The 26,465-nt window shown below is 42.3% G+C and overlaps 1 protein-coding gene across 1 annotated transcript; it reads left to right on the top strand.

Moving 5' to 3' along the window:
- The first annotated feature begins 8,090 nt into the window (after positions 1–8,090).
- LOC115372896 (high-affinity choline transporter 1-like) lies at positions 8,091–22,172 on the top strand. Its single transcript, XM_030071058.1, has 7 exons — positions 8,091–8,274; positions 10,235–10,390; positions 14,778–14,926; positions 19,654–19,797; positions 20,209–20,362; positions 21,102–21,319; positions 21,612–22,172. The coding sequence occupies exons 1-7, from the start codon at positions 8,091–8,093 to the stop codon at positions 22,170–22,172; spliced, it is 1,566 nt and encodes a 521-aa protein (XP_029926918.1).
- The last annotated feature ends 4,293 nt before the right edge of the window (positions 22,173–26,465 follow it).

Raw genomic sequence — 26,465 nt, 5'->3', positions numbered from 1 at the left:
GGCCTGTAAAAGATCTCTTAACCCTTAGATGCATGGCTCACCAAACCCTACACTTTTCCATGAGTGGGGTCAAAAATGACCCCAATTGAAATGAATGGGTTTTATGCTGTAAACTTCAGAAATGTCTTTCATTTTGGTTAAAGATGATGATTTTTATTGTATTTTAGTCAACAAAAGAATTATTTCATGTTTGACATGTCCATTTATCACTTTTAATAAATATTTTATCAAAAACATATTTTAAATAGGTAAAAAAAAAGTAAACATCCAAAAATTATCCCTATTAGAAACAATGTGTTTAATGCAATATTTCCTCATTTTGGTTTTAAAATAATGATTCTTATTATATTTTGGTCAACACAAGAATAATTTCATGTTTTACATGTTCATTAATCACAGGGCTACTCAATCCACGGCCCAGGGGCCACATGCAGCCCGTACGTCATTTTTATGTGGCCCGCCACTATCATAATAAAAATATTATGATTCTATCCAATCTTTTTGGGAATAATGTTGTAACCTGATCATTTCATCATTAATCATTGCATGACAATCTTTTATTCAGTGAGATTTGGCCTTGGATGGAAATGTAGCTGTTTTCTGGACAGACATGTTTAGCTTGTGGCCCTTGGACACAGCTGCGTTTTGCTGAGTGGCCCCTGAGCCGTCTTAAGTTGAGTGGCCCTGATTTATCACCTTCTTTCATTTGATCAAAATATTGCTATCAATGCAGGTATCAAAACGCTAACATTCATTGTTTGTGTGTCCGTCTGTCTGTCTATGCACGTCCACACATATGTACACACACGTGTGTCTTCTCTCTTCTTACTGTGAGCAGCTCTTACAAACTACTTGTTTGTGGCTGGGAGCGCTGCACACACGGTCAGTACATTTCCAACAACTATTGCTGGCTTTGCAACCTTTGTTTCTTGGACACATCTTACACCTCTTTCTCTTCTGTTGGCCCTGTCTGCTTCTCTCCTGTGGCTGGATTGAAGCTTTTGTCATTCTACACCTTCCCATATCTTCAGTGATGTAGGTTGGTAGGCGTAGGTTACCTTCCAGTCATCATATATATATATTCTGAGGTATAAAAATGATGATAATACTTAGATGTATGTTGCTGTGTAAAAATAACCTTCAAGGTGGTGAGACTGCTGGCATTAGATGTGTGGACCAACACTAGATGTATATCTGACATTCACAGTTGATAAAAATCAAAGGTTCCTAGGGTTAACCCTTGAAATTGCATAGAAAATGCTTGGGGTCATTGGACCCCACGTATGGAAGAGTGGGTTATTGATATAAAAAATGCAATTACTTAAAAAATATAACAATTAGATACAAATCCAAATGCCCTCATGTCAAAGACAATCTATTTGAGGAATACATGGAAGATTAAATTATAAAAATTTAAAATGACTAAGATATTGCAAAAAAAAAAAAAAAAAAAACACCTCCGGGGTCATTTTTGACCCCACGTATGCATCTAAGGGTTAAAGGGATAGTTTGCATTTTTGGACATGAAGTTGTATGAAATCTTCCCCGGCAGTGTAGTGCATGAAAAGGGTTTTGTTTTTGTTTTTTTAACTTAAAGTGATGCACATTTGTGATTTTCCCCTGGGCAAAATTCAAAATAGTAATACATTTCTAACACAAAACCAACTCCATCAGTATTAGTGTGTACTCCTGCTGCGTGATGGCCATGCCCGTTCTATCTGCTGTTTCAAAGCAAACGTGCTTGGATGGCGACCACTGTGACCTGAGAGAGCTAGACATAGAGAGAGAAGTTTATTGCCAGAGAAGAAAAACAAAAATGATGCACATTTGTGATTTTCCTGGCTGTGGTAACACAAACCTGCCAGTGAAATACATAAGGCCCTTGCCTCATGTACTTCACTGGTTTCCTGTCACCAACTATCCTCTTCAACAACTTTGGCCTCTTGGAGTCAGTTTGACTGAAACCACCATGGCAAGGGGTGAAAATTTTCATGTGTGTAGTATGATTTCTGTTGTCAGCATTGCAGGTCAAACATATTGTGTGTTACTTCATAGTGCCCCGCAGTTTTTATGAGACCACTCCGAGAGTGGTGATATGTCCAGATATTGTTGTCATAGAAACAAAACCCATGCCTAATAAAAAAAAAAAAAAAAAAAAAAAAAAAAAACTGAAATTCATGCTGTTTCTGATGAGAAGCTGGATTGAGACACTGCAGGGCCTCTTTTCTGTTCAGAAAAAAACACCATGTCAGTACGGGCCTAGAATTATCTACTGATACTGATGGAGCGGAAATGCTGCTGAGTGATTGTGAAATTTATTACTATTTAGAATGCACGTTATTTTGAGAGGCAAAACCTTTAATTTTTGTGACCCCAGCAAACTAGTTGGAAGTACCTATTTCAATACTTAATGTCCAAAAATGAACTATCCCTTTAAGTATAACACCTTGATCTTTGGAAAAAAAAAAATGAACACCTGCACTAATATTTATGAAATGATCCCACAATAGTTCTGAATGCCAGCTAAAGTAGGTGGAGAGTTTACAGCCTCCATCATTCATTCGTGAAAGAAAAAAAAAAAAAAAAAACTGGAAAGACTTCTGCAAAGGATACAGCTGTGCATCCTCACTCATAGCTTCTCCAGTGAGCCTCCTCTCTCCTTGCTCCTGTGTCCTCCAGATGCATTTTAGGAACTGAGACATCCTCGAGGTGGCACACCGAGATCAATTTCTGGGACAAGGCAGGAGAATTGAGGAGAGAGGAGATGAGGAGACAAAATAGAGAAATGGAAAAGCCCTGTAAGCCTCCTCTTGTCTTCCACTGAGATGCACACCTGTGGTCCTCCTGGGTCCAACTGACCCAGATGCTGTTAACTTAAGCATTAAGTATAAACTGTCATCCAATTATGTTACACCTTTTTAGCCGACTTCATTTCAACTGACTACCACAACCTTTACACTTCTGTTGGGGATTTATGATCAATAAATCTCATTTCCATCAAATTCTACCACTTTTCCAGGAGTCACAACTGGAGCTGTGAATCTGTGATTCCTCTGTGTGTCATTTTGTCTCTTCCTCCCAGAGTCTGTCTCACTGTAGCTGTGTTTCATTTCATTTGAAGACTGATTACTTCACAGAGAAGCCCAACCAGTCACTCACAGACCTGGCTGTGAGCTGGCTGGAGCTCTGCCAAGAGACTGTTCTCATAAACAAGAGGCTTTTATTTCCCCAGCAGGTCTTCTATGTAGCCCAACTGGTTTGAAAGATAAAAAGATAAGAGTTACGGTTAGGATTTGTATCTGGTGGAGATCAGTGCTGCTTCCAAGTCATATTTAATTTAATGTGTTTGTCATTACAATCAACCTAACATCTGACTGTCCACACCAGAACCAGCACACATCAAAGCTGTGTGTGTGTGAGAGTGAGAGACTAGGTGATCAGTTTGCACACCACACCACCACCACCATTATTAACATAGTAATAACATTTTTATCTGTAATGTTTACTCTGTCATACTGAGAGAGAGAGAGACAGATGCATTTGTGTTTTTATTCCAAATATTCTAAACTTGTCCTGCATTCTGGTCCTGTATTTTCTCTTTTTTTTCTTTGCTCAGCATGTTGGTGAGCCCATGTGTATTTTATCTAGATAATCATATTTATTTAATTTATCAGGTCTAAAAAATGGGAGATCTGCAATAACAAAAACATGGGGTACCTAATTATGATTATTCTATGACCATTAGTCTGGGTGTCTGCCCTGAAAAGTCTACATGAGAGTTGGTGCCAAATGTTTTACAGTCTTTAAGTGACAGTGAAATAATGTTTCAACCAGCAGAATAAACACAAAGCATCAGATGGTTTATAAAATGAAATATCAAAATCAGTTGAATCAAAGCGACGATTCTGACAAAACTCAAACTGAGGGCAGACCTCCATCAAGGGTTGACCCTCACTGTGAGAGAGGGCCAGTTCCTCTGCAGGAGTGTATGGCTGAGTGGGAGACACATTCATTTACTGAACACACAAATGTTACTGTAGTCAGATCTACTCGTGCCGTCATGGTGGGGAAGTAATATTATAATCCCACTAATTTACGCATTGACACAGTCGGCGATTTTTTGCTAGCATTCCTTGCAGCTCTTGGCAGCTACAACTGTGTTGCTTTTTGCTTGGATGATGGATTTGTATTCCTTGTATTTATTTCAGATTATTGTCTGCTCCTCCTTTGTAAAGTATGCTGCTTGGGTGGATTTTTCCTTGTCTGCGATTGGTCATATGCAGCAAACACCGCATTGGTCTCAGTGAGCTGACAGAGACCCTCTGTCTGCTCAAGCACCAAACGCTGATTTCTGTCAGGCTGTCCAGCAGCCAGTTTGCCAGTGTAGATTTCCATGTCCCAGGGTTAGCTGGTCCTGGCTGGTCCTTGTTAAGACCCCCTCAGACATCTACAGTTGGTCAGGAGTACTCCTAGATCTCACATCACTTTCAAGGCCATCTGTATTGGAGATGGTTTTTGGAAACTCCTTGTGGGTTTAAGAAGCTTCAAAAGATGGATTCTTCCATCACTTTAGCTTTAAGAGCTTTTCGGGAGGGTCAGCACCAGTCTTTACGTTGAGGTGTGGCATTAGACTGTTGCTTTACTGAGAGCAAAGCAACTTAACGTGAACCCAGAAAACACTCCCCACATAACGACACCAACACCAGCAGCCTGTGCTGTTGACAACAGGTAGGAAGGGCTCAGGAGTTGGTACTGTTGCCAAATTTGTTTTGACTTAACATGCTTTCCCTTCATAAATCATCCAGTGTTTTATGTCATCAGCTGACAGGAGTGAGAGGTTTGTTCTGGTGCCATCCTATATACTTCAAGTCTTAACTAGTTATTATCCAAGTTGCTCCTCAGCATTCCATTGTTGTTTTTTATTTTTTTGTTAGACAAGCTTTATAGAATGTTGCACTGACTTCAGCTTATGTTCGTACCTCCTGCAAAACCAGAGCCTAAAGCTCCTAACATCTGTGAGAAACCACTGTGACCTACCATCGAGGACAGCTTGACATGGACAGCCAACGTTTCCATGTAGACATGGAGGGCATCAACTTTCCTAATCGCCATTGTTATTATTATCCAAGTCAGTTGGGCATTTGTAGCCTGCTGGGGTGGAACTGGGGTAGGACTGAGTGGTGGGATGGATTGGGAGGATGAGTAGGAGAGACCAGAGAGTTGGAAAAGGGGAGGGTGGCTTTATAGTTTATATGTTATATTGTGGTGACACACTTTGTACATGCAGACATTCACCCGACACTAGGAGTGGAGTTACAGCCCCATTAAGACTGAGAGTAGAGACACAAGGTAAATGGTATACTGGGAGGGAAAATTAGCTTTGTTTGTATAGAGTTAGCTGAGGCTAGTTTACGGTTGCTGTTCATTGTGGTTGGTGTTATTACATTACTGCTGCTGCTGTGTTATTGTTTTAAGTTAGGAGAGTAAAGACTTCAACTTGACAACTGGTCTACAAGTCTTCTCATTCCTACATTCCCACAATATGATGACAATGTAAAATATATATACCAGAACATTTTGAAAAATTCAATGAGATGTTAAAAACAGGATACAGGTTCATATTCTGGTGGAAATGGTTACAGGTTCAGAAGCAGAGTCACCATCAACCACTTCCTACACATCAAGCTGTATGCCAGGATTGAGGATTGACATTGGATTGCTGAGACACTTCTCCAGGATCTCCAGCCATGTCATCGGGATATCATTCGCACTGGACAAGTGCAGTTGAATGGTGGCAAAAAAACATTTGAAACCACAAGAATGAACATGAAGCGCCAGCTCAATGGGAAGAATAAGATCCAAGCCAATAACATATGCCCTACCAGTCATCAGATACCCAGCTGGAATAATAAGACGGCCAAAGCAGTGGATAAAGACCACAGATATTAGGACTCAGAAACTCCTTACAGTGTGTGCACAGTTCCACCCAAAGTCCAGTGGCCTGAGACTGTATGATAACCTCAGACATGGGTGCCAAGGATTAGTGAGTGCCAGAACCACGATCCAGGTGAAACAAGGAATGCATCAGAAAGAGGCCCGCCGGGATGAACTTCGACCAAGCCCCTCCGTGGAATGTACCATTGACAGACAGAAAACAAGAAATGCTAGCAGTGGCTAGAAAAGGCTGAGCTGAAGGACAGCACAGAGGCTCTGATCATCTACTGGTCTTTTGAGGCTAAACAGTTAAGATCTTTGATGCTAATAACTTGTACAGCCCTTAGGTTTAGGAAACTAATGTCACGCCCCTCTGCTATTTTCCACAACTGGATCACAAATTAAATTAATTCTTTATATGGAAAATTAGCCATAGCACACTGACTTGTTGGAGCAAGACCTGGTAGCACAGGGTGGAGCAGCACACAATATCTACAGGCAAATAGAGTTGCAGAGTCTCCGAGTCAGCCATTTCAATATGGCATAAGATCTCACCTAAGTTCATGGGTGACCCAGTGTGAATTAAAAATAACATTGGAAGTTCTTAAGAATAATAAGTTAGTGCTTGAGTATTACTCTTGAATGCACCATTTTATTAGCAGAAGTGGAGATTTATGAGCTGTCTCCATCATGCACAAACTCATTGGGCTCTAGTTTCGCAGACCTGGCGAGGCGGGGGCGTAGCGCAGATGCGCTTCGCCAACTGGGTGTGGCCAGGCGGATTTTCCAAGTTTGGCACGCCGTTCTCGGTGGCGCAAGTACTCCGCCGTCCCTCCTACCGGCGGAGGGGAGGAGAGAAGGCGTGGAGTGGGTTTGACACAGCCGATTCACATGTAACCAATCAAATGAGCCCCTGTCCTTGCCTTTAAAATGCGCTGCGTGAAGGCGTAATGAAAGTTTACACAGCTGACATGGAGGTCTACTGCCGCAGGCGGAGCGGAGCTCAGGAGACAGGCGCGGAGCGGAGACCGGCGAGCAGCGCGGACACGTCACCAAAACCTCACAGGCAGGCTTCCAGAATGTCAGACACATGAACAATGCAATAAATACCGAAAAAAAAACACTATTCAATGCTACGATCACAATCAGCACATACATATATCTCCATATCAACTGTCCCGTCACAGCTGATGTCAGATCAAAGGAGATTGGCACCGTTTGTGCTGATTGTGAGGTTTTGGTGATGTGTGCCAGGCAGCCAAACTTCGACTGCGCCGGCTCCGCTCCGCCTTGCGCTGAAAGTAGACGTGGTTTCAGATGGCGAGCTTTTGGCGCACCTCGGCGAAGCCTTTTGGCACGAAACTGTCACTGCGCCAAGCCGAATCTGTCGGCACCTCCCCCCGCTGCGCCGCCACTCCCATCTCGGCAAACCTCCACCTGCGAAACTTGGAAACTGTCCGCCTCTGCCGTTTCGCCAGTGGAAACTAGCTCCGCGCGGGGTTCGCCTCACTGCGCCACCCCGTGCTGCTCCGGGAAACTAGAGCCCATCGTATTACCTGCAGGAGAAACCAAGTTTATCAGTGGAGCACACAGCATACTGGTTAGAATAACTTGTTGGCAGTGACTGTGAGATTGGTCAGGAGGCAAGTGACGGTCAGTTTAGCTGCAGTGACATGGACATGGTGGATGAGTCAAACCAGCCTGGACCAAAACACATCAAAGTACAGACCCTTTCAAATAGGGTTTTGTAGGGTCTTCTTAAAACCAGAAAATATCCATATTTTTGGAAAGCTATATAGGCAAATATATACCAAATAAAGCAAATATTTTGCAGAATCAAACTCTTTATGTGTGTATGTAATTGTGTGTGTATGGCAGAGGAAAAATGATAGACAACAAGTATACACACCCACACAGACGCACAATTATGTGAGTACTGGTTGCCTGACAAACACTTAAAGATTGTCCCTATCAGTGAATGAAATTAATCCTATGCCCTTGATTTCTAGGAAGGCCTGTTTTTCTTGGTCTCAATCTGCATTGTGCTCCTCCTTCACTTTCATTCCTGTGAGAGGAATTAAGGTGAAGATGGTCAGCTGCTCACTCAGGAAAATATCAGCTACCAGTCAAGCCAGTCATCCAACAGTTGGTCCACCATGGCTCTCAACATCCCAGGAGTGATATCGATGGTGTTTTTCTACCTGCTGGTACTCGGTATTGGCATCTGGGCTTCTTTTAAAGCAAAAAAAGCGAAGAAGAAGAGCCAAGGCAACAAAATGGAGACAATCCTTCTAGCAAACCGAGACATCAACTGGGTGGTGGGACTCTTCACCATGACAGGTGAGTTAAATGAGAGGTACGTTTGAATTCCCATTAATATTTACTTCAGTTACAAAGACGAACAAGCTACTAACACAACACGAGTGTAGTCACAAGTTTGACTTGTATCGCAAAGTTTATGACAAAAGATTTCATGAAACCTACTCTAATTAAATACTTTTGAAAACCAGTGGGCTCATTATTATTTATTTTTTTTCAGTGTTGCACTCTAAATTTACAGTCCATTATGAAAAACTGGAAATGGGTTTTGTATTCCATATGATTAGTATTCCTGGAGGAAACTGACATAATTGGCTCCCTGTTATACATGCTGGGGGATTTCAAGAAATTTACTTTTGTGTGTGTGCGCGCGCGTGCATGTGTGTGTGTGTGTGTGTGTGTGTGTATTTGTTTGTGTATGTGTGTTCATCGTTCAGCGACCTGGATTGGAGGAGGCTTCATTAATGCAATAGCAGAGACTGTATACACTCCCTCTATGGGCCTCATCTGGAGTTTGTGCTACCCTGTAGGACATATAGTCAGTTTTGTTCTTGGTAAGTCTTTCAATATGAGAGAAAAATATAATATAGACCTATGACAGAAGCCTTCTCTACAATGCATCTATTCTTAATAGCACCTCATTGAGGAGAGACAATCTTCACTGAGTCACAATCACAGCTGTGGGCAGGGTACTCTTCAATAAGTGGGTACAAACAATGTAAAAAATAATATATACATAAAACAAAGAAGAATTGGAAAGTAATAAATTAAATAAAAGGTATTTTTAAAAGGTGAGAGGTAAGAGATTTAAAGGAAGATACTGATTTTGCTAGCCTGAGGTCCTCAAGCAGAGAATTCCACAGCCAGGGGGCCTTGAGAGTAAAAGCCCTTAAGATTTCAGGCTGTGCTGTGAGTCATTTGGAGTTAACAAGTCTGAAGTGTAAGAAGGAGGTAACCATGAAAAGCTTTCAATGTAATCAATAATATCTACAAATCAATCCAAAAACTGACAGGCAAACAGTGAAGAGAGGGAGGATAGTGTTAATATGGCCACGTTTGTCAGTGTGAGTTAGGAGCCTAGTTGTTGCGTTTTGTCCTGGTAGGAGACGTTGGAGAGTTTTCTGACTTAACCCAGAGTACAGGGAGTGGCAGTAATCAAGGTGGGAAGAAATAAATGCATGGATTACCTTCTCATGGTCAGAAGCACACAAAAAATAATTTCAGAGATGTTCCTCAGGTGCATATTGAAATTTGTAAAAGTATTTAAAATTCTACGGAGGCAGCAGATGTGTTTGTATCTGTTGTTAGATGAGTGGCAATTGGTATGTTGGATTTTAAAGGCTGAGTGTATCAGGTGCAAAGTGGGCAGTTTGCTGGTCATCTCTCCTTCTCATTGGCCAGTTGGCCAGTTTTTTCTTTATTTTCATAGGGTAGTACACTGAGCATGTGTGCTCTTTTTCAGCAGCGCCCTGCTACACCTTACACAGTTGAACACATTCAGCTGCCCAGTCCAACCACAATCTGCCCTGTATGACATATTCCATCTTCCTGACACTGTCATTCCAAATTTGAGTTGAAATAAATATTTGTTGTACGACAGCAAATTTAGATACTGAATATGCATTTTTAGCCATTGCAGATGAGGATAAAGCATTTCCTCACAGGTTTATGAATATCAAGTTCACAATATGCCTGGAAAATATCAAAGTATGATATTTTGTCTATCAGCATCCATGCAGAAAACCTTTATCCACTCATTGACTTTTATAGACCATCTGCATTGTCAACATGTATATGATACATTATAACACTGGAATAAAGAATGATGCTTGATCAGGTTTGTTTCTGCAAATCTAGGCACCAGCAAAACTACCTTTAAAAAACTTAGAAACATAACAAAACAAAACAAAACATAACAGTGGTTCAGCAGCAACAAAATACCCTTCTTGTTCATAAAATGCAAATCTGTTTCTATTTTAAGGTGGCCTTTGTTTTGCCAAGCCAATGAGAGACAGAAAATATGTGACTATGCTGGATCCTTTCCAGATAAAGTATGGAAAAGTACCAGCAGCTCTTCTGTCACTGGCTTCAGTTTCAGCTGAAATTGTTTGGATGTCATCAACACTTCTTGGTTTAGGTAAGTGAGCAGTACAGACAAATAGGGCCCTATCTTGTGCCACCCGCTACCCGTTGCCTCAGTTGAACCCCTGAGAAAATCTACCTCCCTCTCTCCATCACGGGTTTCAGTTTGCAGATTTAGGGCCCTATCTTGTGCCACCCACTACCCGCTGCCACTACCCGCTACCCGTGAATTGCACATTTAACAGCTTCCACTATCCCTAAATGGTATCTTGCGCCCACACTACCCGCTATACATTATGCCGACTCCGTTATTTGCGCCTGGAGGTGTGTCCGTGGGCGTGTTTCATGCGCTATCCCTACAATTGCTATCTTGAGCACACACTTTAGGAAAAGAGGATAGCAGGTGTTCAGGACCACCCGCTATCCCATTTGGGCTTTTACAAGAGCGCGCCCAGGCGGCTTCAATGCACGTGCCCCGACAGAGCCTCGCCACGCACGCGGTCGGACTGATACCGGGACGCCGTCGGAATGGACTGAGTATATTACTCATATAGACTGTTTAGAGGAAAGACTGTTTTAATTGGACACTTATGCCAGGGTGCAGACTCTCAGCTGTAATTTGAGAGTATTCACATCCAAATTGGAGCAAGGGTTTAGGAATTACAGCTCTTTAATATGTAGACACCTCTTTTTGAAGGGACCAAAAGTAACTGGACAATTGACTCAGAAGGCTGCACAATAAATAAATAAATAAATAAATAAAAAATAACAAGGCTGCATGGGCTCTTCCCTCCAGTGGCGGTTCTGCCCATGTTGCCGCCCTGGGCAAAATTACTGCCTTGCGCCCTTCCATGTTACTTAGCCTACTACCGGTGCCCCTCCAGCCGCTAGACTTAATAAATATGACTATGACTATGAGAGGCGCCCCTCCCAGAGCAGGGGCGCCGGCACCTGCACAAATACCTTAAACCTTACCTTAAATAAAATAAATCCCCCCCTACCCATCCTTAAAATGCTAAATAAAATAAAAAATAAAATAAAATAAATTCCCTACCTATTCATGCCCTTAAATGACAAGGAACCGGAACCCAAGGTATTTTTTTGTTTGGCCTAAAAAAGCCACCGGCTTTCAGCCATCAGGCGGGCCGGCCGCAGCACCAGCCTGATGCCGACCGGTGCCGCGCCCACCAGGTCAGGTCTGCCAGATCTGACAGGTGAGCGGCGCACACATACTGCCATATATACCTTTCATTATAAATCAACTTTTGTTCATACGCGGCTGCAGCAGCACAACGGACAATGACACAGACAACATGGTTGATTATTGACTGTGCAATGCGGCCATTCGCCGGTAATCGCGGCATCAGGCGAGCCCACCTACTGGTTTATATATGCAAGTACAATACATGTGTATTTGCTTAGACCCCAATATTAGACGAGGGCATTTTTTCAGGGCATTTTCAATGGAAAAAATATCGTCTTATATTCAGATGAATACGGTAATAGAAAACTGCTTTGCAGCGCTGATGATTTTTTTTTTTTTTTTTTTTTTTTTTTTTTTTTTTTTTTGCGCTCGTGCCGCCCCCCACGTGACATGACAAAATGCCACCCCGGGCGGCTGCCCGCTTCGCCCGTGCCTAAAACCGCTACTGCTTCCCTCGTTAACCTGTCATCAGTTAAGCAGTTAAAAGGTCTGGAGTTGATTCCAGGTGTGGTGTTTGCATTTGGAAGCTGTTGCTGTGAACACACAACATGCGGTCAAAGGAGCTCTCAATGGAGGTGAAACAGACCATCCTGAGGCTGAAAAAAAGAAGAAATTCATCAGAGAGATAGCAGAAATGTTAGGTGTGGCCAAATCAACAGTTTGGTACATTCTGAGAAAAAAAGAGTGCACTGGTGAGCTTGGGAACTCAAAAAGGCCTGGACGTCCACGGAAGACAACAGTGGTGGATGATCGCAGAATCCTTTCCATGGTGAAGAAAAACCCCTTCACAACATCCACTCAAGTGAGGAACACTCTCCAGGAAGTAGGTGTATCAGTATCTAAGTCTACCATAAAGAGAAGACTTTATGAGAGTAAATACAAAGGATTCACCACAAGGTGCAAACCATTAATCAGCCTCAAAAATAGAAAGGCCAGAATTGACTTTGCCAAAAAACACCTGAAGAAGCCAGCCCAGTTCTGGAACAGCATTCTTTGGACAGATGAGACTAAGATCAACCTGTACCAGAATGATGGTACAGGTCTGCTTATATTGTTTATAATGTAAATTTTGCTTCATATCTTGCTATCCACTTTGCTGCTGTAATGCGTGAAATTTCCCCAACGTGGGACTAATAAAGGACTATCTTATCTTATCTCTTAAAGTTTGGAGAAGAATTGGAACGGCTCATGAGCCAAAGCACACCACATCTTCTGTAAAATATGGTGGAGGCAGTGTGATGGCATGGGCATGCATGGCTTCCAATGGCACTGGGTCACTTGTGTTTATTGATGATGTGACAAAAGACAGAAGCAGCCGGATGAATTCTGAAGTGTATAGGGATATACTTTGTGCTCAGATTCAGCCAAATGCAGCAAAGTTGATTGGACGGCGCTTCACAGTACAGATGGACAATGATCCAAACTTCAGGCAGTCATTGCCTGCAAAGGATTCTCAACAAAATATTGAAAAGTAACATTTTACTTAGGGTTATATTTATTTGTCCAATTACTTTTGAGCCCCTGAAATGAGGAGCGTTTGTATAAAAATAGCTACAATTCCTACATGTTTAATATATTTTTGTTCAACCCCTTGAATTAAACCTTAAAGTCTGCACTTCAATTCCGTTGTAGTTGTTTCATTTCAAATCCAATGTGGTGCCATGCAGAGCCCAAATCATGAAGATTGTGTCACTGTCCAAATATTTTTGGACCTAACTGTAGTTCCACCTTTGCCTCTTGTGTGTCTGTGTGGTGTGACCCGGGGATTTTACTCAATCAGTACAACCTTGTTACACGTCCACTTGGACACATGTGGCTCCACCTCCCGAATTAACTCGCCTATAATATATATATAAAAAGCCACCTTGCTTTAGCCTCAGTAGAACCCCTGAGAAAATCTACCTCCCTCTCTCCATCACGGGTTTCGGTTTGAGGATTTAAGATAGCGCAGCCTGCCCTTAAAGGCAATGGCACCTGGGACACTGATTGATGTAATTGGCGTAACGCCCAAAACACATCTATGCATAATATAGCGGGTAGCGCAGGTGTTTTACAGATAACAGCAGGTGCACAAGATAGCAACTTTTGCAGGGGAATACTTCTAATGCGATGCTAAATCCCCAAATAACAGGTTTAGGGACTCTGGCGCAAGATAGGACCCATAATGTGTATGTGTATGCAGAGATATGAATTATTATTTAACTATCTAAAACAAACCCTGACTGTGATTACTGACATTTGGGCCCAGCAGCCTGTTGCAGCAGCTGTACGTTAACTGTGTAATGAACTAAAATCAAAGGAGTTTTTCCAGATGCTAAAGTGCAGCCATGCAGAGAGATACTTGTAAAAAACAGACAAGGTGAGAGTTGAGTGCTGTCCTTGTATCCTGTCATGTTGGGTAAACGACCCAACAGAGTGGCCAGAAGTAACAAACCTTTATGCTGCCTTACTGAATCACCAGCTTACTGTTTTTATATGTCAGCAGTCCAGGTTCCACACTGCTTTAACTGGTGAGGTAATCAAAGAGCCTAAGTATGTAGCATGAGATAGAGATAGCTATAACATTACCAAGCAGCTGGAATCAATGGTAAATATAGAGTTGAATTGTGATAACGTGCTGTTCTGTGACTCACATAACAGACACAAGAGATGTCAGGGGTTTTAAGTCATGTTCTGTCTTTTCCCGATAAGTGAGACGACATTAAAGAGTATATCATTTATATCATGTAAGGAATGTCCTGCTGCACTGGCCTCCAAAGGCTCAAACTTTCAGGCATGTTGCATCAATTAGAATGAAGTGTGGAGATATGTATGACTACACACAACACTTCCAAACCATGGAACACTTCCAAAAAATCATCCTGCCAAGGTGCTCCAGTAGCTCACCTTATAGATCGTGTACCACTTATCAAGGCTGAGTCCTTAGAGCAGCAGCCTGGGTTCAGACTTTTCTTTTTTACACTGACCACTTCATTTTCATAACATAGCTCTTTGAATGAGAACGTGGATCTAGTGATGTTGTGAACCAAGAATGTAAAGGCCACTGAATTCCCTGTTGACAGTTTACAGCTGAGCAGCCTGTATTAGAACTTAAGGAGGAGGTTGTGTTTGTGGTGTCCATGGTGTCCAACACTTTGAAAATACCAAATCACAGTCATGATTGTAGCTGATAACAAAGCAGACTGATTTGCGTGTGACTCCTAACTGTGGTTTTACTGTTACTGTGTTTGTGTCTTAGGTGTTACCATGAGTGTGATCCTGGATTTGTCCTACACTGTAAGCATCTGGATCTCTGCTGCAGTGGCCATTATCTACACACTGCTGGGAGGTCTCTACTCTGTGGCCTACACAGACATCATACAGCTCATTCTCATTTTTGTCAGCTTGGTGAGTTTGCTTACAGTCTCAGATTTAATACTGTTGTAGTGAGGATATCTTGGTTAGTGAAATCAGTCGCGGAACAAGTCAGGGACGGGCCAGGGTGCAAGCCATATGTTCGGCCCCCCACTGCCGCCCTAATAACCTGAAAAAAAGAAAAGACGGAAAAAAAATATACAGTCCTGTGCGCAGCGGTGGTCATGCCAGAAAAACACATTGTTTCATCATTGTGCTTGGCTAAATAATAAATTAAAGCTTTAAGTTAAATTTCAATTCAATTTTATTGTAAGTTACATGCTTTACGACAAACACATGACCGCAACTGCAGGGCTTTCCAGCATTAAGTACATTTTTCACACAAATTCAAAGCATTTTGTGTTCAGCACCACAGAGAGCGACAACGACATTTTGGAACCCATTTCAACTTCAGAGCACCACTGTAGTTAACAAATCAATTGAGAATGATATGCAGAGATGGACAGAGTACTCGACCCCAGTACTTGAGTCAGAGTAAAATTACTCCTGGTCAAAATTTACTCCGTTACAAGTAAAAGTAGCTCAGTCGACATGTTACTCGAGTAAGAGTAAAAAAGTACTTGCTTAAGTATCCAAGAGTACATGCTTTTAAATAAACTTAAAGTAAAAGTCAGAGTAAGAGTAAATTTCTTATTCATTTTTAACTCTTGTTTCAGAGAATTAACTCTTTGAAATCACCTGCACTAATGTGCTTGCGTGTAGAACCACAATGTTATACAAAGCCTACAGAAACACTTATAAAAACAAATGAAATGAATGAGATCAGAAGAGGACAGTAATTGTCATTTTCACGTTTTATTAAACACCCCCGCACACACATCAGGCAAGACATTTTCTATCTCCCCCTCACTGAGGGGAGCAGTGAAGAAATTCCTTTACAGCAGTGGTTTAACCTTTTTATATCAAGGTCCATTATTTATTTGGCATTTATTGTATTGATGTGGTATCATAGGAGATTACAGGCAAACGTTGATAAAAAAAAATAACAATTCTTTAATTAAGTAATGCAGATGTTTAACAATCATTTAACTCTTAAGTGAAAAATTTAACCAAATGGACCTGTACCGGTCCAACTAACTCTCCATCATTTAGTTTGGGACCAACTGGAACCCCCTCAAAAACAATGGTGGTCCCTGGACCACTGGTTGAGAAATCACTGCTTTACTTTCTTCTCCTGCTGCCGCCATTGTCGCGCTCTTGTTTTGAGTTGTTGTGAGTCAAAAGAGCGTGGTTACTTTGGTGTTATCCTTATATGGGTAGGGGATGACGTATTTCTGCTTTTACGCAGATCCCAGTGGAGAACGTGTACTGTGATAGGTTTCCTTCTTTGACAAGCACAGCTTGTGTCCAATAGTATTTTAGAAAGAAAAAAAAAAAAAAAAAAACGCAGCCGACCTTAAAGTAACGAGTACTTTTCAGCCTTCCTAGAAATTTACTCGAGTAAGTGTAAAAATATTTGTCTTGGAAATATATTCAAGTAAGAGTAATAAGTATCAAAGAAATATTATTCTCAAGTAAAGTACAAATCCTCAGAGTCTGTACTTAAGTACAGACTTTACTCCGTTACTGTCCACCACTGATGATATGATTATGAACACAACTGTCATGACAGCCCATCAGCACAAGTACAAGTTCAACTCCACGTAGGGTAGTAGGCCTACTCACCACTATCAGAAAGGGACTCGACTCACCTTGCACTCTGTAAACTCATCTATGCATTGTATGTCCAGTTTCCTTGCCAGATCACTTTAGATCAGGGGTGGGCAATCATGTGCCATGGAGGGCCAAGAGGCTGCAGGTTTTCTTTCCAACCAAAAACTACACCAGGTGATTTCACTGATTACCTCACCTTCAAGCAGAGAGCAGGGACTAATCAGTGAAATCAACTGGTGGAGTTTTTGGTTGGAAAGAAAACCTGCAGCCTCTCGGCCCTCCATGGCACATGATTGCCCACCCCTGCTTTAGACTGACAACATAGCAAGTCCACTGAGTCTCTCCTGTCCCATTGTACTCCTCAAGTAGTTTTTAATTAGTTTCAGTTTAGAGAATGAGTGCTTGGAGGTTGCGACAGTGCCTGGAAGAGTAAGAAATAATAGAAAGGCTGTGCAAATCTCACTCAGCGTAGAGGTTAGTGCTGGGGGATTTACAAACAGCATTTACAATCAGTTTTGTCAATTTACTACAAAACATGAGTGTAAAGCCTAATTTATGCTGTGTTAGAAAACAGCCGACCTTCTAGGTCTTGAATGCGTCGCGTCCATGGTGCGCTGTGATTATATAGGTTGATTAATTTCTCTACGCGACTGGGCGCAACAGAGCATAACGTTGGCTTAATGCCTTTATGTTTGGGTAGTACATGCACAGGCTATCCATGTAGGCTTAGGGGCTGTCACATAGGACGTGGTTTGGGCGGCGCAAACGGGTGCAGAGCACTATGATTATACATGTATTGTCTTTGCAAGAGTTGTGCATATCTCATGATGTTGATCATCTAGATTTCTAAATACATACTCCTCCTGTCCGTGTAGTAAATCATTTGCTTCAGTTTACAACAGTATTGATTGCAGAAAAAAAGAAAAAAAAATCTCGCCTATTGTGGAAAGCAAAAACATCATATCTCTGCCAGTTTTTAAACACAACTAGTATTCCCAAATTGTTGGATATCTCTCTCCACGATTGGGCTTTTTTAATGAGATCACGGGAGGGCTTTAGTCTGGTGTCCCACGGCTCTGTACACAGAGAGACAGCCACAGTGATGCTTTCCTCCATTGTTGTTTTGCCGTTCTGTCAAAATCTGCCAGATTTTTTTCTGATTCCACTATTCTCTCCTATTGGACTCGCCAAGGTGTTGTCACAGGGCGCAGCGCCCAAGTTAAAAAAATTTCAACTTGGGCGCAGCCTTGCGCTGTGCTCAGCTCGCCGCAGACCGCGGTGCACCCTTGCGCCCCACGATCACATACACAATGAATGTCTGCACCGTGTGTGCGCTATGTGAAAGCTCAAGTGATGAATCTTCATCATGATGCTTTAATTAATGGACCCGCCCGCTGCCTGCTGCTCAACGTGCCAAGAGGTGCGGCCAGTAAAGTGCGTTTAAATTCTAAATAAAATAACAGTCGGTGACGGCCGGGCCCCTGGCGTCCCGGGCCCAGGACCCGGGTGCGGCCACCTACCCAGCACCCCCGGACAGTCCACCTCTCAGTGAAATTATCCCACAATTATATGGTCCAAGGTTTGATTAAACATCATCTTGAGCTAAGACACCTCAGCCCCAGGTGTTCCAGGGACAGCACTTTAGCTGGTTGAAAAAGGGCTGCTGGGAGCTCAGCAAAAATCTATCAAATGAAACTACTCACTCATTATTGTACCATGGTTGTCAAAAGTTGCATGAAGCTTGTTGATATCTTATTTAGCTTTCAACCTTTTGAGAAATGGGGCTCTAGTTTCGCAGACCAGGCGAGGCGGGGGCGTAGCGCAGATGCGCTTCGCCAACTGGGTGTGGCCAGGCGGATTTTCCAAGTTTGGCACGTCGTTCTCGGTGGCGCAAGTACTCCGCCGTCCCTCCTACCGGCGCAAGGGAGGAGAGAAGGCGTGGAGTGGGTTTGACACAGCCGATTCACATGTAACCAATCAAATGAGCCCCTGTCCTTGCCTTTAAAATGCGCTGCGCGAAGGCGTAATGAAAGTTTACACAGCTGACATGGAGGTCTATTGCCGCAGGCGGAGCGGAGCTCAGGAGACAGGCGCGGAGCGGAGACCGGTGAGCTGTGCGGACACGTCACCAAAACCTCACAGGCAGGCTTCCGGAATGTCAGACACATGAACGATGCAATAAATACCGAAAAAAACACTATTCAACGCTACGATCACAATCAGCACATACATATATCTCCATATCAACTGTCCCGTCACAGCTGATGTCAGATCAAAGGAGATTGGCACCGTTTGTGCTGATCGTGAGGTTTTGGTGATGTGCGCCAGGCAAACCAAACTTCCACTGCGCCGGCCCCGCTCCGCCTTGCGCTGAAAGTAGACGTGGTTTCAGATGGCGAGCTTTTGGCGCACCTCGGCGAAGCCTTTTGGCACGAAACTGTCACTGCGTACCTCCCCCCGCTGCGCCGCCACTCCCATATCGGCGAACCTCCGCCTGCGAAACTTGGACACTGTCCGCCTCAGCCGTTTCGCCAGTCGAAACTAGCTCTGCGCGGGGTTCGCCTCACTGCGCCACCCCGCGCTGCGCCGGGAAACTAGAGCCCATGAAGTTCAAAAGGGCATGGGTCAGCACGGACCACAGCCAGCAGCTGTTGTGCTGATTAACACAAAACTTGCAGATCATGTCCACATATGTACCTGAAACATACTCTGAGAGTTTCATTGAAATCGACCATTGAGGTGTTACATATTACAACAACTAATCAGAAGAGTTATTCTGACTTGACCTTCACCTAACTGTCTGTAATCTTTTTATCAAAACAGAAAGAGCTTATTATGTTTCAGAAATCTTGTGTATTACACCGAATACACTGCACATGTGAAACAAGGCAATATTACAATACCAATACATGCTGTATAGTATTTGCTGAAACCTTTATTTCAATTTGGACTGTAGAAGCAGTGAGCAAATCAAATCTGCTCAAAGGATCTCATTCAAATCTTTGAAACTTTGGTTGGTGAGTCAGACATTCCATGTCTCTCTGTAGTGGGTCTGTGCTCCCTTTGCCCTGATGAATTCCTGCACTTTGGACATCACTCAGACGGCCCGAAACAACACCTTCCAGACCCCCTGGATTGACACATTGGAGTCAGAAAGAGCCTGGGTGTGGACTGACAATTGCTTCCTTTTGGTAAGCTCAAATATCATGGAAACTATCAAGGATCAAGGTTGTTATTTATAAAGGACTCTACATTTATGTCTAGCCACCATCAAAAATTCCATGCCTCATCCAGGGTCATTCAAGTTATGTGTAATCCACAGATCTGATTTTGACACTGAGAGGAAAAGCAAGAAAAATCTCCTTCCCTTCTCATATCTCGTGCTTTGTGGAATCTAGTTAAAGTATCTGACTGTGCATTCATTGCAAGCAGGTCTTTAAGTTGGGAAACAAAGACCACTGAAGATAATAAGTGCACAGAGAACATTGCATATGCTTTGACTTTGCTTTAATGTGTTCTGACTTGATATGATATGATGTGATATGATGTGATATGATATGATATGATATGATATGATATGATATGATATGCCTGTTTTGCAGTGTTTGGGTAACCTGGGCACCCAAGGGTTCCACCAGAGGACTTTGTCTGCATCTTCCTCAGCCACAGCCAAGATAACCTGCTTTATTGCTGCTGCTGCTGTCATTTTATTTACAGTTCCCCCTATTCTGATTGGGGCAGCAGCTGCCTCCACAGGTATGTTTATCCAAAATAGGAGTCTGTAAAACTAAATTATGAATGTCTAGAATAACTTGAATAGATGAAATTCAATTGGAAAAGTACAAGAAGTGATAATTGGTGGATTGTGTTCAACCGAGTGATTCCTTCAAAACCTCCCTCCTCACTTTCATTTCAGAACACTTTACTAGTCCCAAAGGGCGATTCAGTTCTACAGACTATCCCATTAATGTAAATAAAAAAATAAATTAAGAAGTACATTAACGGCAGCAGTTAGACATCAACATCCACATCAACAACATCAACACACCAGTAACAAGTGCATGGATAAACACTTTAGAACATCAGAAGCCAGATGTCAGTCTATAGACTTATAGTTCAATGGCAGTAGGGAAGCAATGGGGACATAAGGGGCACTCCTCTTTAGTACCCCGGTTGAAGTGGAATAGGATTGATTCAATTCCACTGGCATTCACTGATGTAACAGGCAACTGGTACAGCAACTGAATCCAGGGTAGGAAGTTGGGATTAAAACCAAATTTGGCAAACTGGTTAAACAGGCAATCTCATCACCTTATCTACACTTTTTTAATTGTTTCTTACACCTCCTCCTCCCTATGTGACAATATTTTGCCTTTTTTTTTTTTTTAAACTTTTCAGTTTTACTTAAAATGTCTGTTCTTTTTATTATCTTTCATGCTCCCTTTTTCCTACAGCATGTGTGTCAATATTTTTGTCTTATGTGCTCTTGCTTCAGACTGGAACCTGACTTCTTATGGTTCTCCATCTCCATTTGAGCGTGGGGAGGCATCTCTGGTTGTGCCCCTCGTCCTGCAGCATCTCACTCCATCCTACATCTCGATTATTGGGATTGGAGCTGTGGCTGCTGCTGTGATGTCATCATCTGACTCTATTTTGCTGTCTGCAACCTCTATATTCACCTCTAACATCTACAAGACCATCCTGAGGACCCAGGTGTGAAAACATTTAAGTATAGTCAAGCCCAATATCAATGTTTACAGTCTCAAAGGGCTTTACATGCCCACAATTTTACAACAAGACAACATCTCATGACTTAAGTGGGCAAGAAAAAACCAAACCCAAAACCCGAGCTGGAACAGAGAAAGATGGAAGACAAATATAGTTCATCTGAGGAAGGTGGAAAAGTCTACACCCTACAAATCTAAAAGGACAGGCGATAGAGAGAATACAGCAGTAGGACTTGATCATCTCACCATGTTTTCTTCCCTGTGTCTCCTCCCTCTAGGCTTCAGAGAGAGAGATCCAGTGGGTGATCCGTGTCACAATGGTAGTACTGGGCCTGGTCGGTACAACACTCACCATCTTCCAAAATAGTATTCTAGTGTTCTGGTTTCTTGGTTCAGTGATTATGTACATCTTTATCTTTCCTCAACTGGTGTGTGTCCTCTTCTTCAACATCTCTAATGCATATGGAGCTATTATGGGCTGGCTGGTGGGGATTTTCTTGAGACTGTTGTGTGGAGAGTCCATGATCGGACTGCCAGCCGTCATCCACTTCCCAGGATGCACTCATGAGGATGGTGTTTATGTCCAGTGTGCTCCAGTCAATACCATGTGCATGCTGTGTGCCTTTGCTGCCATCTTGGTGTTCTCCTACCTGTCTTCTCTGCTCTTCAACAAAGGCCTGCTTCCTGAGAAGTGGGATGTATTCAAAGTTAAAGCTCAGCAGTCACCAAACCAACCAGCATCAGCTGCTGGTGCTGAGGGAGACGATGACAATGGGAGCTTGAATAAAAATGACTCTCACATTGATACCTCTGCACCAATGATGAGCACTTCATGCTAAGTTTTGAGTAAACCAAAGTGACAAGGTTGTTTACATGCTTGTTTATTATTAGTCAGAGAAGAAACTGTGTGACTCATGTTTAAATAAAAATTATGAATGATAGCATTGAAAAAACTCTCACTTTTTTCCTATAGCACCTGGCAGCAAAAAAAAAAAAAAAAAGTGTGAAAAATAGTATGGACATAAACCCATATGAAAGTCAGAGTCAAATGAACCACTCCAGAGTTTGTTTTAAAGCTGTCTCAGACCACTTCTTTCAAATGGTCCATATATTTGGTGTGTACCAGCAGGGCCGCCTGCAGGGACCGCCCTCAAGCCATCACTTGTGAGGCCCACACCATGTCAAGTCAGTTGAGATCTGACATCGACCGCACGCATTGCTGTAATGCAGTGGTTCCTGACCCACTCCTCAAGTACCCCCTGTCCTGGAGGTTTTTGTTTCAGCTCTACTCTTTCACACCTGATCCAATTAAGGCCCTTGCACCTTCACGCATGCCCTCTTCAGGTAGATCTGTTTCAGCCAATCAGCATGAAGGCCTTAAATGGATCAGGTGTGAAAGAGTAGAGCTGAAACAAAAACCTCCAAGACACGGGGTCCTTGAGGACTGGGTTAGGAACCACTGCTGTAATGACTGACAGTCAACATCTGACCAATCAGTTTTAAGAGCGGGGCACCACTGCAAGTGAAGCAATGGTGACAGAAAGACAATTTGAATCCAGTGCAAGCATGAGGGGAAAAAAAAGAAGAAGCCCCAGCTTCACTTGAAGGTGGGTATGCTATTTAAGTAAAAATGTCAAACTTTGGCTGTATTACACTGGTCAACAACAAATTTATTGTTTAAGTTTTTTGAGCTGATTTAGGATAATTTTGGTGTGCTGAATCCAAAAATCACATTGGTTTTGCTCAATCAGGTCAACTTTCTGAACTATGCCACATATTGGCTTTTTAACATTTTTGCTTACATTATGGGCATTTTCACGTCCTATGATACAAAATTCTTTCATATTTCTTGCAATAAACAAATTCTGAAGATTTTACTGTTAGGTAGGTAGGTAGGTAGATACTTTATTCATCCCGCAGGAAATTCACATTTTCTTCAGCAGTATCCACAGATTACAAATTAAGTAAATAAAAAAAAAATAGAAATAAAGTATAACAGAATAAGATCTGAGTACAACAAAATAACCTAAGTACAACCCAGTGTGCAAAAAGCAATGTGCAACAAAAAAAAAAAAACAGAAAAAAACGTGTGCATGGGTGTATAAAATGTGCATAGAGGTAGGTCAATGTGCAAATTTAGAAGAAATATACAGTATACACATGATAAATAGCAGAATATACAGTATACACATGATAAATAAGACACCCTCAGACATCTACAGGTGGTCAGAAGTACTCCTAGATCTCCCATCACTTTCACGGCTGTTTGTATTGGAGATGGTTTTTGGAAACTCCTTGTGGGTTTAAGAAGCTTCAAAAGATGGATTCTTCCATCACTTTAGCTTCAAGAGCCTTTCGGGAGGGTCAGCACCAGTCTTTACATTGAGCTGTGGCATTAGACTGTTGCTTTACTGAGAGCAAAGCAACTTAATGTGAACCCAGAAAACACTCCCCACATAACGACACCAACACCAGCAGCCTGTGCTGTTGACAACAGGTAGGAAGGGCTCAGGAGTTGGTACTGTTGCCAAATTTGTTTTGACTTAACATGCTTTTCCCTTCATAAATCATCCAGTGTTTTATGTCATCAGCTGACAGGAGTGAGGGTTTTGTTCTGGTGCCATCCTTTACACTTCAAGTCTTAACTTGCTGTAGTCGAAGTTGCCCCTCAGCATTTCATTGTTGTACAAAGCTTTTTTTTGGCACACATGCAGTTTCCCTGTTAGCTTGAACAAATCTTTGATTTCCCCCAACATTTCTAATCAGCAGTGCATTATTGCTAGCAGGACTGATACTTGATGCATTTAAAAAAACAAAACAAAAAAAAAAAAAAAAAAAACGTGCATTTGTGTTTTTTGTTTTTACAAAATTTTTGTAATCCTTGTTGTTCTGTCTGATATTTGGTAGACAAGCTGTGTAGAATGCGGAATCAACCACAGCCTATGTTTGTAGCTCCTGCAAAACCAGAGCCTAAAGCTCCTAATATCTGTGAGAAACCACTGTGACCTACCATCAAGGACAGCTTGACATGGACAGCCAATGTTTCCATGTGGACATGGAGGGCATCAACTTTCCTAATCGCCATTGTTATTATTATCCAAGTCAGTTAGACATTTGTAGCCTGCTGGGGTGGGACTGGGGTAGGACTGAGTGGTGGGATGGATTGGGAGGATAAGTAGGAGAGACCAGAGAGTTGGAAAAGGGGAGGGTGGCTTTATAGTTTATATGTTATATTGTGGTGACACACTTTGTACATGCAGACATTCACCTGACACTAGGAGTGGAGTTACAGCCCCTTTAAGACTGATAGTAGAGACACAAGGTAAATGGTATACTGGGAGGGAAAATTAGCTTTGTTTGGATAGAGTTAGCTGAGGCTAGTTTATGGTTGCTGTTCATTGTGGTTGGTGTTATTACATTACTGCTGCTGCTGTGTAACTGTTTTAAGTTAGGAAAGTAAAGAATTCAACTTGACAACTGGTCTACAAGTCTTCTCATTCCTACATTCCTACAATATGATGACAATGTAAAATTTATATACCAGAACATTTTGAAAAATTCACTGAGATGTTAAAAACAAACAAGAATAAAAATGTGTGAGTGTAAGAATGAGGATATATTCATGTGAGCGGGAAAATATATATGTGTGAAAGGAGAGTGTGATAGTTAAAATATATTCAATATATATATATATATATATATATATATATATATATATATATATATGTATATGTATATCAATGTGGCAGTGGAAATCAACACTGGAGGCCAACTCAAAGACAGTCACACTGGTATCAACCAAATGTGGCATATAACAAAGTGATGCACTGTCCCCGCTGCTGTTCTGCAGAGTCCTGAACCCCCTCAGTCAGATGATCACAAAGAGTGGATAAGGAAACAGGTTCATATTCTGGTGGAAATGGTTACAGGTTCAGAAGCAGAGTCACCATCAACCACTTCCTACACATCAAGCTGTATGCCAGGATTGAGTATTGACATTGGATCGCTGAGACACTTCTCCAGGATCTCCAGCCATGTCATCGGGATATCATTCGCACTGGACAAGTGCAGTTGAATGGTGGCAAAAAAACATTTGAAACCACAAGAATGAACATGAAGAGCCAGCTCAGTGGGAAGAATAAGATCCAAGCCAATAACATATGCCCTACCAGTCATCAGATACCCAGCTGGAATAATAAGCCGGCCAAAGCAGTGGATAAAGACCACAGATATTAGGACTCAGAAACTCCTTACAGTGTGTGCACAGTTCCACCCAAAGTCCAGTGGCCTGAGACTGTATGATAACCTCAGACATGGGTGCCAAGGATTAGTGAGTGCCAGAACCACGATCCAGGTGAAACAAGGAATGGATCAGAAAGAGGCCCGCTGGGATGAACTTCGACCAAGCCCCTCCATGGAATGTACCATTGACAGACAGAAAACAAGAAATGCTAGCAGTGGCTAGAAAAGGCTGGGCTGAAGGACAGCACAGAAGCTCTGATCATCTACTGGTCTTTTGAGGCTAAACAGTTAAGATCTTTGATGCTAATAACTTGTACAGCCCTTAGGTTTAGGAAACTAATGTCACGCCCCTCTGCTATTTTCCACAACTGGATCGCAAATTAAATTAATTCTTTATATGGAAAATTAGCCATAGCACACTGACTTGTTGGAGCAAAACCTGGTAGCACAGGGTGGAGCAGCACAGAATATCTACAGGCAAATAGAGCTGCAGAGTCTCAGGGCCCTATCTTGCGCCAGACTCCCTAAACCTGCTATTTGCGGATTTAGGATTTAGGAAGAGGCGTTCCCCCGTAAAAGTTGCTATCTTGTGCACCTCCCGCTATCCGCAAAACACCTCCGCTACCCGCTATATTATGAATAGGCGTGTTTTGGGCGTTACGCCAGTTAAACCAATCAGTGTGCCAGGTGCCATTGCCTTTAAGGGCAGGATGCGCTATCCTAAATCCTAAATCCTAAACCCGTGATGGAGAGAGGGAGGTAGATTTTCTCAGGGCTTCTACTGAGGCTAAAGCAAGGTGGCTTTATATATATACATATTATATATTATATTATAGGCGAGTTAATTCGGGAGGTGGAGCCACATGTGTCCAAGTGGACGTGTCACAAGG

Source organism: Myripristis murdjan, chromosome 15 (assembly GCF_902150065.1).
Source record: "Myripristis murdjan chromosome 15, fMyrMur1.1, whole genome shotgun sequence".
Taxonomy (NCBI): Eukaryota; Metazoa; Chordata; class Actinopteri; order Holocentriformes; family Holocentridae; genus Myripristis; species Myripristis murdjan.
This window is presented reverse-complemented; position numbering and strand designations above follow the sequence as displayed.